This window comes from Elgaria multicarinata, chromosome 11 (genome assembly GCF_023053635.1).
Source record: "Elgaria multicarinata webbii isolate HBS135686 ecotype San Diego chromosome 11, rElgMul1.1.pri, whole genome shotgun sequence".
In the NCBI taxonomy this organism is placed as follows: domain Eukaryota; kingdom Metazoa; phylum Chordata; class Lepidosauria; order Squamata; family Anguidae; genus Elgaria; species Elgaria multicarinata.
Window position 1 is genome coordinate 20,739,154 of NC_086181.1, and position 17,758 is coordinate 20,756,911.

Below are 17,758 nucleotides of genomic sequence, written 5' to 3' on the forward strand. Positions count from 1 at the left end.
TGCTACAACACTGAATGCTCTTCAAATGCTTCTGAGGTGAACCTCAGGAGCATGTGACATCCTCAGAAGTGCTTCCTCTGTTGCAGAGATCAGGCAGGGACATAAGGGGTGTGACACTTTGGGCCTGTTCAGAAGACACCTTAAGCCCTGCTGGTTAAGGCTTTTGGTTAAACAGCAGGGTTTAAGGTGTCTTGTGCAATGTGTTTTGCTAAACCCTGCTCACTCACTAACTGCAATTGGACTACCTGTAGCAGGGTTAATGGCTCTAAACATGGGTTAAAGTATTGTGTGTGAGAACACAGCTTGTGACTAGTGTTAACCCCGAGAACCACAGTTTCACTAATCATAGAATCTGAAGTGTCATCTGAAAAGGCCCTTCCTAAGGTAACCACAACATTTAAATTTCCATGTTGTATTATGTTGTTACTGGAGACAAAGGGGTGAGAAAATTAGGATTCTCAAAATTAACCACTGTTAGCAGTTTCTTTTAAGCTGTTTACATGTAGGCAGTTTGACAGGTGAGAACAACCTAGAGTAGCGATCCTGGAGAAATCCGAGATGGACTAAAATGAGTTCAAATTTATAAGAAACTTGTGGAATCTACTGTCGACTAGCCTCTGCGAGCAGTGCAGAATTATTATTTTTTACTTTCCTGAAATTTACGCAAATTCATTTGCAGGAAAATACCCACATTTCTGCTGAGACACGTGCCATGCTGGAAAATATACACTGGGGAAAGTCAAATGGAATGGAGGACAATATGCTAAATGTTACGTACTAAAATAAATTATGTAAATTGTTGCGAAGTTTCTTATGTAATTATTTGCATATTTTTCTGCATGACAAGAAAAAAATGAATTCATTTGTAAATGGATGGCAGAATGAACAACACAGCAGAACCCACAAAACACACACAGGATGGATTTCACAACATCTGGACATCCTGTTGACCTGCAGCTGCAGTATGATATTTTGGACTGGCCAAAGGGTTCAGAGGTCCCACTGGGGTTGCAGATGGGACTCAAATGAGCCGGCCACTGTTGAGTGGCTGGGCAGATGAGGCCTGCAGAGGTGCTGCCTGTTGCCTGCATGGTTTGAAAGAGTTGGACAGGGGTTGCCACTGCATGTGCTGTACATTGCACCTTGGAGGCAACAACTTGTCTCTTAATCTTACAACCAAGGGACAACTTGTACAGTACTTTGACCAGGTGGCTTGGGGTCCACGTCATATAATTGGGGATCCTGCCCAGAGAGTGTGAAGAGGGATTAGGGGATCCTAGATGTTTAGACAGAGCTAGAAGCAAAGTAAATGCCTGGAGGGCTAGGAACTAATTTACCCCATGATCTTGTGCATCTTGCTGCATACCTATAGAGAGGATGAGGTTGACTTCTCTGATGATGGTAATGATATATTCAAGGGAGATATGTAGTGCTTCCAAGATGTGGTTCACAGCAAGAAGCACAGCAGAAGCACAAAGTTAGGCTTGTACTTTCTTGTAGTGGGCAATGGAGATAGATCACTCAGGGATGGAGTATCAATCAACACCCAGTAGCACCTTTTAGAGGATAAGGATTTTCCATCTACAGTTGTGGAACGCAGGGAAGGAAAAGGAACCTTCTCTTATAGGCCAGAATGGATATGTGCATGTAGCATCGTGGAACATGAGAAAATGGGACTCAGGAGACACAGCACCTAGAAGTATGGCCATAGGGTGGAGGCAGATATAATGTCATCCTTGGGTTCATGGCTGGTTTCGTGTGCCTGAACAGATAAGACTGACAATATCCCCATATGCAAAGCTGTAATGTGTTAAATTAATAAAGTTGTGGTTCTTGTTTAAAATAATAATATTATTTCTGTCTTTTTATTTCTGTGTCTGGTGGCAAGTTTGATCCTATATGCAGACTACACAGGGAATGTAAGAATTGTCACCAAGTTTCACCTGAAATGAAATTAATTTTGGAAGTGCTTGCACAGACAAGGCATTTGAATGATGGCCAAAAGAAATTAGGCAAAACTAATGATTTGTCTCAAAGAGTTGATGTGGTTCCTGCACAATCTTACATAAAGTTATTAGCCTAAAATGTTCCACTCTTTTAATTTAAATATCCAAAATATGAATTCATCCCTTTGCCCCTCAAAGGGGAACATAGAAAAGGGGGGAAGCTCAGTAAACATTAAGCATACCATACTGTCTATTTGTTTGCCTATATGCCTTGTTTTCTAGAATTGAAGACGATCCAGAAGTTTTAGCTGAATAGTGCTGAAACTTGTGCTTTGGCTACAGAGTCATCAATTCCCTCTTGACATGAGGGTAGGAAAAAAGGCCAGTGGAAGTTCAGACAAATTCCCCAATCACTTCATGATTGACTGATCTTGAAAGGTGGAAGAAGCAACATTATCTCAACTCACTCAGCATATATGAGTCTCTACACAGAATCTCCCAGCTTTCCTCCACATACAGCAGTTCAGCAATAGAAACATTACACAGTAATCCACAGTGACTTTGCATCTCTACAACTTCGACACCACCATAGAAATTTTCTATTTACTGTGTTCATTCTTTCACTGTCAACTTTACAAAATAATTTGTGAGTGGAAGTTATTAACAAGATAGTCTGTGGACAAACGGCTATGTAAGTAAACTTTGTCAATGATATCTATGAATCTTAAGAACATAAGAACATAAGAAGTGACATGCTGGATTAGACTAATGGTCCAGCACTCTGTTCACACAGTGACCAACATCCTAGGCACGCCTGATGGGTACACAGGAGAGGACCTTCTCGCTGGCTGTTCCAGGGCTCTGGAACTCCCTTCCCAGGGAGGCTAGGCTGGCTCCTTCTGTGCTACACTTTCAGAGGCAGGCAAAAAGTGTTTTGTTCTGGCAGGCTTTTGGAACTACTCTGGACCTGGGTTAATTGGATTCCACCCCCTTTTAATCGGTTACTGTTTTTAAATTTTAACATGTTTTTAATTTTACTGCAGGTTTAATTCTATTTTAACTTTTGTACATTTATATTTATATGTTTTAATTGTACATGTTTTAATTTTGTAAACCACCTTGAATCCCTGTACTGGGGAAAAAGGTGGGATATAAATAACTAAATAAATAAATAAATAATATAACCAGCTGTTGACCAGGGACCAACGAAGCAGGGCATGGTTCAACTGCACCCTCCAACCCATGTTCCCCAGCAACTGGTGCACACAGGCTTACTGCCTTGAATACTGGAGGTAGCAGTGGGCTATTTACCATTGATAGCTTTCTCCTCCAGGAATTTATCCACCCCACTTTTAAAGCCATCCAAATTGGTGGCCTTCACTTTTTAACTCCAAAGTTAGTTTAGAGAGCTAGGGTGACCATATGAAAAGGAGGACAGGGCTCCTGTATCTTTTACAGTTGTATTGAAACGGAAATTTCAGCAGATGTCATTTGTATATATGGAGAACCTGGTGAAATTTCCTCTTCATCACAACAGTTAAAGTTGCAGGTGCCCTGCCCTCTTTTAAATCTGGTCACTCTAGTATAGCTCCTGCAGCTTTAACTGTTGTGGTGAAGAGGGAATTTCACCAGGTTCTCCATATATACAAATTATACCTGCTGAAATTCCCCTTTCTATGCAACTGTTAAAGATACAGGAGCCATGTCCTCCTTTTCATATGGTCGCCCTAAGGGAGCCCAGTACAGATGAGCAGCCTAGCATTACATGTAGGGGCTTTAACATTTCCCTCCCCCAGTGTGGTCACAATCCTGATCATCCCCCATTGCTGATCACCCCCATTGATTATTTCCCTATTCTCAGCATTAGGGTCATAATCCAGATTGAGGCTCCTGTACTTACTTCAGGATAAATATGGGGAAGAGGGAATATAACTGTTTTTAAAGCAATGTGTGACTCGCTTTGCCCACAGGTAATCATATACAAATACTATGGAGCATTTTCCATCATGCTAATGTCGTTAAGTCACACATGGGTAGAGTGACCATATTTGGAAAACCAAAAAAGAGGACACCCACTGGGGGAAGGCGGGAATGATGCATTTTCTGGAGGCCCCAGAAAGTGAACTTTCCCCTTCTCTCCTCCAATCAGGTCCTTAAAGGTGCTGATTGGAGCAGAGGAGGGGACAGTATGTCATTCCTGCCCCCCCCGACTTCTCCAATTGGGTCCTTTTCTATAATGTCCGGGAATAACACACTTTCCCCTTTAAGGCCCTGATTGGAGCAGTGGGGAGGGGGGAGAAATGATGCAACTTTGCAAATCATGTCATTCCCCACCATGCTAATGGTGGCCTTAAAGGGGAAAACATGTCATTCCACGACTTTATAGAAAATTACAGAAAATCCCTCCTGACACCCAGGATATAACAAAAACCAGGACAAATCCTGGGAAATCCTAGCAGTTGGTCACCCTCCACATGGGTATGAATGAGAGGAAAATTCAGCAGGGGAAAAGCACCAAGTAACAGGTGTAGATAGGAGACAAGCTCTGGTGCTGTGAGGTTTGTAAAAAACCTTTATTGATGTCCAAAGAGCTCAACGTTTTGGATTAAAGAATCCTTCATCAGGAGCTAGAACAGTTTAAAAACAAATGCCATTAAAATGAAGAAAGAAACATCTTTGTTGATCCTCTCTTCATTTTGATGGCATTTGCTTTTAAACTGTTCTAGCTCCTGACAAAGGATTCTTTAATCTGAAACATTGAGCTCTTTGGACATCAATAAAAGTTTTTTGCAAACCTCACAGCACCAGAGCTTGTCTCCTATCTACACCCAAAACACATCAGGGCTGTAGTTGATAATAATCAAATATCAGGAATGCCAACAGGCACACAACTGCGTAACAATTTTAACAATACAGTCAAACAGTGGTAATATACAGAGTCAAAGTAATGACTTCTATTTTATATAGTGCTCTCAAATAGAACAATTCAAGTATACAAAATTATAAAGATGACAACAAAAGGCAAAACAAGGCAGGACAAGGCAATAGTTGCTTCTTGTAAAACCTTGGCAATAAGATATAACGACAGACTTATATACTGTATTATTAATTATGACAGGATTCCAGTTATCTATCTTTTCTCATTTTGTCAGTTCATTTCAGACTTCCTCAGACGTATATTCTTTCAAGTCTACCAATAAATAAACATTACTTAAGTAAATAAACTGGCTGGGTGACAAAATTAACTTTCAGAACAACACAGATTCCATATATGGATTACACGTGGATAACGCACTCACCACCGCGTGCCGTCAAGAGCCGTGGGGGTGTCGACAGGAGATAGTACTCCCTAAATTGCTTCCAGCTAACAGATAAGGAAATTCTTTCTGCATAATAAAAAGAATTCTTTATCTGTCTAGTGAATTTATGGAGACCTACTATGGAGGAGAGTTAAAAACATCAAACCTTATGCCCCAGCTAAAAATTCATTAGCTTCCAAGTGGCAAAGAAACGTCCATCAGCTGATCTCGCTCAGGCTTGTTCCTTAGTATTATATATATGAGACTTAACGGTACACTAACATAGCAAGTAAGTATGGTTATGTTAACGAAAGTTGATGCTCAATCAAGCCAAATTGGTCCTAATTAATGCAGGTTGATGCTCAATCATGGATTCACTTTCCAAGAAAAGATGATAATTCTATGCTAACGTTTAAGCCATGAGGATGGACTGTGTTGAGTTTGAAGATCCATTCGGCTTCTTTTCTTAAAATAATGTTGTCATGGTTATTCCAATTATATTTGTGCAGTTATATTCTTTCTATAACAAGAAACCAGAATTCATCATATCCGTGAGCTTTTTCAATGAAGTGTTGAACCATTGGTGCATCTGCTACTCTATGTTTTAATTTGGAACAGTGTTCCAAGATGCGTATTCTAATACTCTGTGAGGTCTTGCCAATGTAAAGAAGCCCACAAGGACAAATAATAATGTAAATCACCCATTTGATAGCACAGTTAGAAAAGTAGTGCAATTTGAAGAGCCATTGGTCTCTGGGGTATTCAAATATCTTGGTTTGTAGAGTTAGTGTGCAAAATGACCATAAACTGTACTGGCTGTAGCATGGGGTGGATCAATGTCAGAATAAACCAACAGAGCTCGCAAATTACTAGTGTGTTTTAATCTGATTTGAGCTCCAGCACCACACCCTGGTAAATAGGGGTGTGCACGGACCCCCCGCTCCGCTTCACTTCCAGATCTGCGATTTGCGGATCGGGCCGCTCCGCCCCGCCCCGCCCCCGCTCCGCCTATGTCCACTCCTCTCGGAGCTCCGGATCCGGATCGGAGCTCCGTTTTCCCCCCCATAGGCTTGCATTAAGGTAAAAAAGTATACAACTTTTTTTCTGTGAAAGTTAGAAACCTCAAGTTTGGCACCATGACACCTCATGGAAGTATACACACACACGCCAAGACTCAAGGCAATCGCATCATCCCCTGATTTTTGGGGAATTTATGAAAACCGGGCACCCCATTCACACCCCTTTCCATAGCTCCGTCAATTTGCACGTTAAAAATCTCAAACTCGCCACCGTGATAGCTTGTCCAGGGATACATACGCACACCAAGACTCAAGGCAGTCCCAGCAGCAGAGCCCGGTAAAGGACCAAGGGAGAGGGGGACCTTACCTGCCTCCGTCCGTGGTCCATCGCCATCTTCAATTGAGCCCGCGGTTCCACCAGGAAGTCTGGGCCGCAAGCGGCCCAGGCTTCCTGGTGGAACCGCGGGCTCAATTGAAGACGCCGATGGACCGTGGACGGAGGCAGGTAAGGGAGAGGAGGGTGGGGAGGGTGGTTACCGGGCCCTGCCGCCATCACCGCATGGGAGACAGTGACAGCGACAGCGGCAGGGCCCGGTAAACCCCACTTACCTTTCCGGGGGAGCTCCAGATCGAGGCGAAGGATCTGCCTTCACCTCGATCCTCTTCGCCACGCTCCGCCGGCCCCCCAATCCTCTTCGCCTCCGCCTTAAGGGCAGGCGAAGCCCCCCGCTCCGCTCCTGCTTCTCCGGTCCGATTAGAAGCGGAGCACATCCCTACTGGTAAATGCCTTACAATGTGCCAATGCTTCTTTATTATCTTCATAACTGAATGTGCCAAATGCGAATAAGTAAGAGAGCATGTAATCCTATTTACAGGATTGGGCTCCTGAATCTGTAGCAACGTTGCCCGTGGAACTATGGCCACTCTCCTCTCTGCATTACTTAAGTAATGTTTATTTATTGGCAGACTTGAAAGAATATACATCTGAGGAAGTCTGAAATGAACTGACAAAACGGGAAAAGATAGATAACCGGAATCCTGTCATAATTAATAATACAGTATATAAGTCTGTCGTTATATCTTATTGCCAAGGTTTTACAAGAAGCAACTATTGCCTTGTCCTGCCTTGTTTTGCCTTTTGTTGTCATCTTTATAACTTTGTGTACTTGAATTGTTCTATTTGAGAGCACTATATGAAATAGAAGTCATTACTTTGACTCTGTATATTACCACTGTTTGACTGTATTGTTAAAATTGTTACGCAGTTGTGTGCCTGTTGGCATTCCTATCTACACCCTACATACGGGGACATTTTATCTTTTATTAATGAGTAATCTTGCAAGAGATCCCTCTTTAAATATCAGTTTTATAAACCTCCAACTTCCTTGCCTACTCTGTCCCTTCCTGCAAGCAGAATACTGTCTCTCATGTCACCTTGGGCGGGGGAGTCCCCACCCTCACTTGCTTCTTTATCCAGTCTTTTAGCTAGCTCAATCCTGCAACACCTATTGCTAACAGCCCCTCTTGTGTCCTGCTTGGCACCTCTAAATTAAATTGGGAAAATAGTTCATAAATTTTATTTCAATGGATAACATAAATAAACAAATAAATGTCCTGTTGTATAGCTTATTTCTTTCTTCTTCTACAAGGATTCCCAACTATTCCTTTCTCCCCAGTCCTTCCGGCTAATAATATACATTTTCTCTTATCATTAGCATGCTCTGTTTGAGCCTTTCCTTTACTGAATCCTATTTTCTTCAATCCTCTGTCTTCTCTGCCTTTCTGCCGGAGGAGATTCGTCAGCTTAATGCTCTCACTGAGATTAAGACAGCTGTAAAGACTAGTCTCTTCTGGCAGACCTACCCAAATGAATTTTAAACCAAAGAATTTTAAGATGTTCTGATAGTTATTTTAATATTGTATTGCTTTTATATGCTCTTTTAACTAATTTTATGTATTATATTTTATTTTGCATTGTTCCCCACCTCAATACAGAGTGAGAGGCAGGTAATAAATATATTATTATTATTATTATTATTATTATTATTATTATTATTATTATTATTATTATTACTATTATTTCTTCAGGCCACCACTTCCTCTTTCAACTAACTTATTTTCCTGATTGTCTCTTCCCCCTCCCAGACTACTGAATTTCACACCACAGTCTGTAGTATATTTTGTCACAAAGAAACTATTTCTTGGCGCCATGGCTCTTTACAATCCCCATCTGTATGAGTAACTTAACATTGAAATGTCTGGTCTTCAACCTGTCCTATATATCTTCTTCGTTCCCCAACTCTCGTGAGTGGATTTCATAATTAAAATGACCATTCACAGACATTATTGAAACTGGATTGTTTCTGAACATCTTTTTGTTGAGCATATCATTCCCTCAGAAGTAAAAATGTCCATGAATATCCCCCTGCATTCACAAAAGCCAGTGTTTTCTTTTTCTAAAAAACCTTAGTGCATTCCAGTTTAAGACACTTGACCTCTGCAATTGCAGAGCATAAACCATTCACAGTGTGAATGGTTTATGACTCAGTCTGGTGAACCTTCATGCAATGAGATCTTGTCAATATTTAAGCCATAAGGGAGGCAATACCGTGGCTCCTACACACCACCAGAGGTGGAGGGATAGCATTTTTCAGAGTTCAAGCCCTCTGCCCCCTCATGGCTAGTGCAATGAAAACTGTGCCTGCTGCCTCTCAGGGGTAGCAAAAGCAGTGTAGATGAGGGGATAATGGGAGTGTTTCTATGGATGGGGAGAGAAGGGGACTGGAGAGGCCAGCTTACACAGTACCACAGTGTCCTTCTGTCTCCCTCCACAGCACCCCAGTTAGATGGGTGGAAAAACTCACCTAGCTAAATGCAGAGTGGGAGGTGCGATGGAGATGACAATCAAACTACACCGAATTTAAGGGCTTATGAGCATCGAGGGTTCAATCAATAGGTTTCTGCCCTTAATTGATGAGTTAAATGATCTATTTATGTCATAATCGAAGTGTGTGTGTTGATGCTAAATACTGAGTACACATAAAAACATGACATTTGAACTTTACTTTTAATATTTATTTCAGCTCTGCAACAACAAAAACAAGAGAAACAATAACAAGTTGTTAATATTATTCACAATGAAAAGGGGGAATAGAACACAAAGATTTATTCTAATGGGTTTTCCTGGAGGCCTTGGACTACAGACATCACTGTTTATTCTTTTCCTGATTATGTATGCACTGACAGTAATAGAAAATGTGGTGATTATTGTATTAATCCGGGTAAACATCAAGCTTCATAAACCTATGTACCTCTTCCTGAGTAATCTGTCTTTCCTGGAAATATGGTATGTCTCAGTCACTGTCCCCAAGATGCTTGCTGGCTTTGTGTCAGAGAAGAAGGATATCACTTTCATTGGTTGTATGGCTCAGTTGTACTTCTTCTTGGCTTTGGCATGTACTGAGTGTGTCCTCCTAGCTGTTATGGCCTATGACCGCTATGTTGCCATCTGCAACCCATTGCGCTATCCAGCCATTATGAACCAAGACCTCTGCATCCGCTTAGCAGCTTGTTCCTGGATGAGTGGCTTTTTCATAGCTATGGGGAAGGTCTTCTTCATCTCACGCCTGAGCTACTGTGGACCTAACATAATCCACCATTTCTTCTGTGATGTCTCCCCACTTCTCAACTTGGCCTGCACTGATATGTCACTAGCAGAACTCATGGACTTCCTGCTGGCCTTGATCATTCTCCTTGTCCCACTCTCTGCGACAATTGTCTCCTACTTCTGCATCATCTCCACAGTCCTGCGCATCCCTTCAGCCAAAGGAAAGCAAAAGGCCTTTTCCACTTGTGCTTCACATCTTGTAGTAGTCACCATTTTCTATGCTGCCTCCCTTTTTATCTATGCCCGGCCAAGGGCCCTCACTTCCTTTGATGCCAACAAGTTGGTGTCTGTTGTCTACACAGTGCTAACACCACTTCTCAATCCAGTCATCTACTGCCTGAGGAATCAGGAATTCAAGGATGCCCTCAGCAAAACAGTTCATGGACCTTCTAGGCACTTAAACTAGTACTGTAAGAGGCTTACTAGATGGGACTGACCATATGCCCTCTCAATTTTTGCCCTTCCTTGCTAATAAGAGCTAGAGGAGGATGGTCCAAGAAGGATCCAGGGAGTGGTAAATGCATCTTTGTATAAAGGGGTGGTTCCTGCTGTCCTTAAAGAGGCAGTAATTTATTTATTTATTTATTTTATTTATTACATTTTTATACCGCCCAATAGCCGAAGCTCTCTGGGCGGTAATGCAACTGCTCCTGAAGAAACCCACTCTGGAACCCAATGGTATTTGACAACTACCCCACCACCACCACCAGTCACAAATTCTGTTTTCTTGAGTAAGATACTTGAGAGGGTCATGGTGGAGCAACTGCATGCACTCTAGGGGATACTGACTATCTAGACACTAATCTAAGTGTCAACCTGATTAAGGGAGCAAACCAGCCTTGGTTGTCATTGCCCTGATGGATGACCTTTATTGGGAGAGGGACAAATGGAGAGTGAACATGTTGATTTTGCTTGATCTCTCATCATGTTTTGGTACCACTGACCATGATATCCTTCTGGATCCACTCTGAGGGCTGGGCACTGGAAGCACTTTGTTACCATGGTTCCAGTCTTACCTGTGGAGATGCTTTCAGAAAGTAACTTTGGGTGACCATTCCTCAGCCCTTTAACAATTGAACTATGGGGTTCCTCAGGGTACCAGCTTGTCCTCAGTGTAATTTAACATCTATATGAAACTACTGGGAGATGTCATTAGGGAATTTGAAGCCGTGCCATCAGTATGCTGATGACACATAACTCTATTTCCCTGTGTCAACTGAATCAGCTGAGGCTGTGCAAGTCCTGGATCAGTACCAAGACTCAGCACTGGGCTGGATCAGGGCCAAAAAACTGAAGCTTAATCTTGGCAAGACCAAAGCCCTGTTGTTGAGTAGTTCCCAAGTCAAGGAGTTAGGCTCATTGCCTGTTCTGGATGAGGTTGCACTCCCTTTGAAAGACCAGGTTCATAGTCTGGAGGTACTCCTACGTTCATCAAGGTGGCTCAGAGTGCCTTTTAACAGATCTGACTGGTATGCATGCTACATCTTCTCCTGGCCTTTGATAGCTTGGCCACAGTAGTACAGGTAGTAATAACTTAAAGACTAGAATACTTTAATGCACTCTATGCAGGTCTGGTTTGAAAGCTAGAATTACTGCAGAATGCAACAGCTTTCCTGTTGTCAGGAGTTGACCCTTTTTCAATAGCTAGCTATTTGCTGCTGGGCCAGGTTTAAGGATATGCTTCTAGAGTATAAAGCCCTAACAGGTTCAGACCAGGATACTTGAGAGCACCTCACCAACCTACCCGGTCACTAAGATCATCAGATGGGACCTATAGCCCAATTGGAGTCTGCCCAGACTACAGCATTCAGTGTGGTGACTCCCTTACGGTAGAACTCATAGCCTCTGGAGGTCAGGCAGGCACCAACATTGTGTTGTTTTCAGTATCAGCCGAAGACATCTTTATTTCAAGAAGCATTCCTTGATTGACCAGCCATGGCTTTATATATATATATATATATATATATATATATATATATATATATATTTAATATGTTGTTTTATTCTTTACATGCTTTAATATGGTGTTATAATTCTTTGCATCTTTTATTATTCACTGCTCCAGAATTTGTTTAGATGTGGAGTGGTATGTTGCAAATAAATACATATGTACAGCACTTTCTGCAGTCCTTAAAAAAAAAAGTACACAAATGTATATGCAAATTGGTAAAAGATTGAAAAAAACAGTGCAGTACAGAGGCTAAGCTGAGAAACTAAGGCCTTAGCTAGACCTAAGTTTTATCCTGGGATCATCCTGGGGTCGTCCCTGCCTGCTCCCAGGATATCCTGTGTGTCATTTACATGAACAGGGATGACCCCGGGACAATCCCATGATAAACCTTAGGTCTAGCTAAGGCCCTGGTTCCTTAACTAAAATAAAAGAAGATTAATCTTGGTACAGTCATACATGTTGTGGGGTTTTGGGGGGGGTTTTTTGGGTTTTTTTTTGGTATTTTTGTAATATCTTACCACTACTGCAAATGTGGGGGATATAATGGTGGGGATATAATGTGGGGGGATATATGTGGGGGATATAAAGGTGCGGGATATAAAGGTGGGGGATATAATGGGGGAATGGAATGAACCGATGGCTGAAGCGGACTGCCAATTCAAATTCCAAAATCTGGAAAAAATGATAATAATAATCAGAACAACTGAGGATTCATAAAGCCTCTGTTCACTTTCATTTCAGAACACCAAGATCCAAGGAAAATAAGTTTTATCAATATATTTTTTAGAACTTTCTAAATGTTGTAGGGGATGGGGGGAAGCTCTAAGGAGTGAAGAATTCCCCACATACTCCAGTCTCAGTCCAGATCAGGCTCCCTGCACTTTTAAGTAAAGAAATCTCCATACAGATCTTCATTTTACATATTGAACAAAGTAAGTTTGACCCTGCCATGTATACCAGTCTCAGTTCTTGATGGTGGTGTGGAGAAACCTGGTGATGGAGGCGAGTAACGCATGCTGCTCTGGATTAGGAACCCAACCAGCAGTTACACATCTTGCGCTTGCTGGTGCACCAAGGACATCCTTCGCACACTTCCCTCCACTGGAGGAGCCAAGGCACTTTCTCTGTTGTTTTTGTTTTTAAAAATCGAGGAACCCTCACCTACCTCATAATTAAAGGTAAGCACACTCCCAAAAGTCGAATTTCCTCGCTCCCGCAAAAATATCTTTTGAATATCCCCACAACCCATACCCTCCCTTTCCCTGGGGATGGAGGGAGGATATTCCACCAAAACTTCATTCAAATTTATTTATTTATTTATTGCATTTTTATACCGCCCAATAGCCGAAGCTCCCTGGGTGGTTCTTAGTCTTAGTTGGATTTTATCTGCTCAATATTTGTTCTTAGGTATTACTGGTGCTGTGATATCTTATCAGTTAAATATTGCCAGCCACCTTGAACATTTTATACAAAAGGTGTGTGTGTGTGTGTGTGTTGAATAAACAATATATCTGTGGCTTACCAAAAGGGAAAAAAAAGAAAAAAGTTAGGGCTATAAAGTTTTCAACCAAGCACCATAGTGCAAGGCAATTGTGAGCTAAGGCTTACAGGCCTTATCACCGCATCCTCCCTAAGGAGACAGAAAATGCAATGGAACTTCTCATTCTCCCAAAGCTGGTAAACCATGTGGACCGCATGGAGGATATGTTACGCAGAGGTGACTGCAAGGTTTTGGGAAACTGATGATGAACATGTAGGGACACATACTTCTCTCTCTCCTGGTGCCCTGGACTTCAGCCGCTGCCAGCCATCATGGCCATTGGCATCCTCTTTTCCAGAGTTAGGATAGAATCAGGGCCAAATTAAGGCTTGCTGAGGCCATAAACCATGTCAAGGTTCAGAGGCTTCAGACCATAAAAATAAAGGGGAGGGGAGGTGCGTTACATATAATAGGAAAGGTAATGAAAGGGAGGTGCTTGTAGCATTAGCGGGTGGTGCTTGTAGTTAAATAGTGTTCGATAGCCTTCTCAGAAGATGTGTATAAAAGCTCTAGTTAAGTAAATTCTTTTAAACTGCCTATAATCTGTGCTTGCTTATTGCCTCTAATACTAAATGATATGTTGCCACACTTTCTCTCTATATAAGGCAACTATGCTGTAAGTCACACCAGACTTTCCAACATATAAGCCAAAGCCATTTCAATTATAATGTATCTTAGGCCTTAGCTAGACCTAAGGTTTATCCCGGGATTGTCCCCGGGTCATCCCTGTTCATGTAAATGACACACAGGATATCCTGGGAGCAGGCAGGGACGATCCCGGGATAAACCTTAGGTCTAACTAAAGCCTTAGTTATCACCTACATAGAGGCCCCTCATAATATAATATGAGGCCCTAAGCCATGGCTTACTTGGCTTCAATGGCCTCATCTACACCATGCAGGATATTCCACTATGAAAGTGGTATGAAAGTGGTATATAAAAGGTAGGAGCCACATTACTGCTTTATAGTGGTATTGAAGTGCACTGACAACTGTTGGGGCCCATTGAGACATACTTTATACCACTTTCATACCACTATATCCTGCTTGGTATGGCTCCTGCCTTTTATATACCGCTTTCATAGTGCAATATCCTGCATGGTGTAGATGAGCCCAATGTGGTCTGTAATTTAAAACTCCCCCTCCTCTCCATTCTCATAGTATTGAATGGACCGTGCCCTCTAGTGGGTGTTTTATGGTACAACCTCAGCTGCACATGGTGGGAACTGGGAAGTCCTGATATATTTCAGAAGAATCGAGATATCCAAGTTCTTTTTTTGTTTTTTTTAATGGACTAACTGGGGGAAGGAGTGGTAGATGTGCAGGAGGTTCACAACATCATCAGAATGACCCAACAACATCCCTGGCCAGTCATGAGGATGCTAAAAATAAATAGCTAGTTTAGAGAAGCTCTAAGTGTAAGTCCCATTGAACATATATATAAGCTCATCAGTTAAATGTTATTGGCTGGATCCAAATGGTGCAATCCTTCTCATGTTTATTCAAAAATAATGCTCAGTGTGTTCAAACATACTTATTCCCTAGTGTGTTTAGGATGGCAGCCTGAGATAGCTAAATTTAGTATCCATGGAAATAGGACTTCATTTTGTCAATTTAATTTATTTTAAGGTGAAAACTCATGGTTCCTGTAGATCATCCAAGAAACCATAGGATTTATCAGATTTCTTCTCCTCCAGGCACTGTTATGACGTCAGGAAGTGAACTCCAATTTCTAAATTTGTGATTTTTTAAAAAATAAATAAAAGTGCACACAAAAATTTGCAGACAGTTTTTGTACTCATTTCTCCTAATGTACAATTTTTGAACACTTTTCCCATTATGTCAGCCTTTTTGTATACCACTTTATACTATGTGTGTATTTTATATGCCATTTTCTCAGATGTATGCATTTTTGTGTATGTACACACACACACACACACACACACACACACTGGAGAATTGCATGGCAAAAACAGAAGTGGGAAAGCTGATGGATATTTCTGTTCTGATTTGTTTATTAGTTTGGGAAGAGTGCATTTGGCACTCTTGGCCAGTTCATATAACAATCTGGACCCCATTAATTTCTCCCCCATCCCTAATTTATACACAAATAAAACTATGATGCTTAGCTATACACTTCACAGAATCACAGAATCACAGAATAGTAGAGTTGGAAGGGGCCTACAAGGCCATCAAGTCCAACCTTCCATTGCAGGAATCTACCTTAAAGCATCCCTGACAGATGGCTGTCCAGCTGCCTCTTGAATGCCTCTAGTGTGGGAAAGCCCATGACCTCCCTAGGTAATTGGTTCCATTGTCGTACTGCTCTAACAGTCAGGAAATTCCCCCCTCCCCCCCGACGTCCAGCTGGAATCTGGCTTCCTGTAACTTGAGCCTATTATTCTGTGTCGTACACTCTGGGCCCTCCTGGCCCTCCTCTGTGTGACAACTTTTGAAGTATTTGAAGTGTGCTATCTCGTCTCTCCCCCCCCCCCCAAATCTTCTCTTATCCAGGCTAAACATGCCCAGTTGTTTCAGTCTCTCTTCATAGGGCTTTGTTTCCAGACCCCTGATCATCCTAGTTGCCACACTTCAGAGTTTTATTTATGTATAAATTAGGGATGGGAGAGAAATTAACAAATTATAGCCTGAATAAATATGCATGCTGGGGTTACTGTTTTAGGTTTATATTATAAACTGTAGCACCTAATGTATGTCAATTATCCTGATGCATTTGTAGTAAGTGACCAGAGCAATTGAGTACATGTTACCTTAGAGTTAGCAACTTTTTTTTTTTTAAAGAAAGCTGGATGTTCAGGCAAGGGATTTGAAGACTTCATGATAGGCCAGGCCACTACAAAAATCTTCTATCTATGGCTCTGGTAATCTCTCCTCCCTTCTCCCACCCTCAAATTTCATGGAATATTATTTTCCTCACATCCTTCTACATTGAGTAAACAAGAATGATGACCTATAGGTTGAAAACATACACACTCACATTGAATGTTTAAATAATTGATTGTTAGTGAACATATCCCAAAGGTTATTGCTCAGAGATATGGATTAGGTCTCTTGTGTGTATGAAACAACACTTTAAATAGCAACATCAAATAATGTACGTCTGTTTTCTCTGTCTTTGACCATAAAAATTCTCCCTGATATGTTCAGAAAATAAATCAGTAAGATGCCAGAAATTTTAGGTATGAAGACAGAGGTTGACAATATGAGAAGGAAAGGCAGAGGCACAGATGATCAGATTGACTGACTGACCTTAGAATTGTCTACTGAATATTGTATTCATTTTATGAAGTATTTCGTTATACTTCATTTGATAATCATCTTCATCAAGACACCATTCTCATATGATTCAGCACCACCTAAATGTATTGATGTTACCCGAATAACTAGCATTTGTGTGAGTCCTCTGGATGTTTACCTTCCATTACAGGTGAAGTCACGAAGAGTCGGAAGCGACTGAATGAATAAACAACAAAAAGGTGAATGTATATATTTTATTAATGAATTAACATTGCTATCTTATAAATCAGCTGTCTGTATATTTTATGTTCAAGTTTGTACAATAATTATCTAGTGTGTGTGTGTGTGTGTGTGTGTGTGTGTAGATAGGTAGAGTATAGAAGTGGAAAAAGTACAAAAAGGGGCAATCAAAATGTCCATTTCCTTTATGGACATGTTGTAGTGTTGGGAGCTGTTTAGGGTTTTGTTTTGAAGACAAATGTGGGGAGTTGTGTAGAGCTTTGGAAACTGAGGGTTGGTGCAGAGAGAGCACTTAGAAAGAAACTTTATTCTTCCTACAATGCAGAATTGTAGAATTCACTGCCACAAGGTGTGGTCATGGGGACCACCTTAGATAGCGTTACAATTTGGTTAGACAAAATCACAGAGCTTAGACCTAAATGTCCATCAGCAATGATACCTTATGCTGCAATCCTATCCCTATTCCATGGGGCATAGTTATGAATAGTGAGCAGAATTTATCCAGTTTGCACCTCTCAGAACCAAACAAAGACCTGAATGCAATCTGAAATCCATATGTCTCTGAGCTTGCAATGTGATTTGCAGAATAAGAAAATGCAATTCAAAAAAAAAAAGTGTTCATTTGAAAAAGGGCATTGAATATGCATACTTTTGGAAAATTAGTGCAAACACTTTAATAAATAGAAAAATGTGTTCAACTTGGGGTGGATCCAGGTTCTGCCTTTCTTGAGATGAGAGAACATTCTATGGAAGCACCCTCTGCTGTATTTTTGGTGATCCGCCTGTCTCCCTCACATGAAACATCATCCCATTCAGTAGGACCTTTTGACTCTCAGGGC

The 17,758-nt window shown here is 41.3% G+C and overlaps 1 protein-coding gene across 1 annotated transcript; it reads left to right on the plus strand.

Annotated features, from left to right (window-relative positions):
* The first annotated feature begins 9,401 nt into the window (after positions 1 to 9,401).
* On the plus strand, positions 9,402 to 12,679 carry LOC134405305 (olfactory receptor 6A2-like). Its single transcript, XM_063136546.1, has 2 exons — positions 9,402 to 10,312; positions 12,616 to 12,679. The coding sequence occupies exons 1-2, from the start codon at positions 9,402 to 9,404 to the stop codon at positions 12,677 to 12,679; spliced, it is 975 nt and encodes a 324-aa protein (XP_062992616.1).
* Positions 12,680 to 17,758: the final 5,079 nt, after the last annotated feature.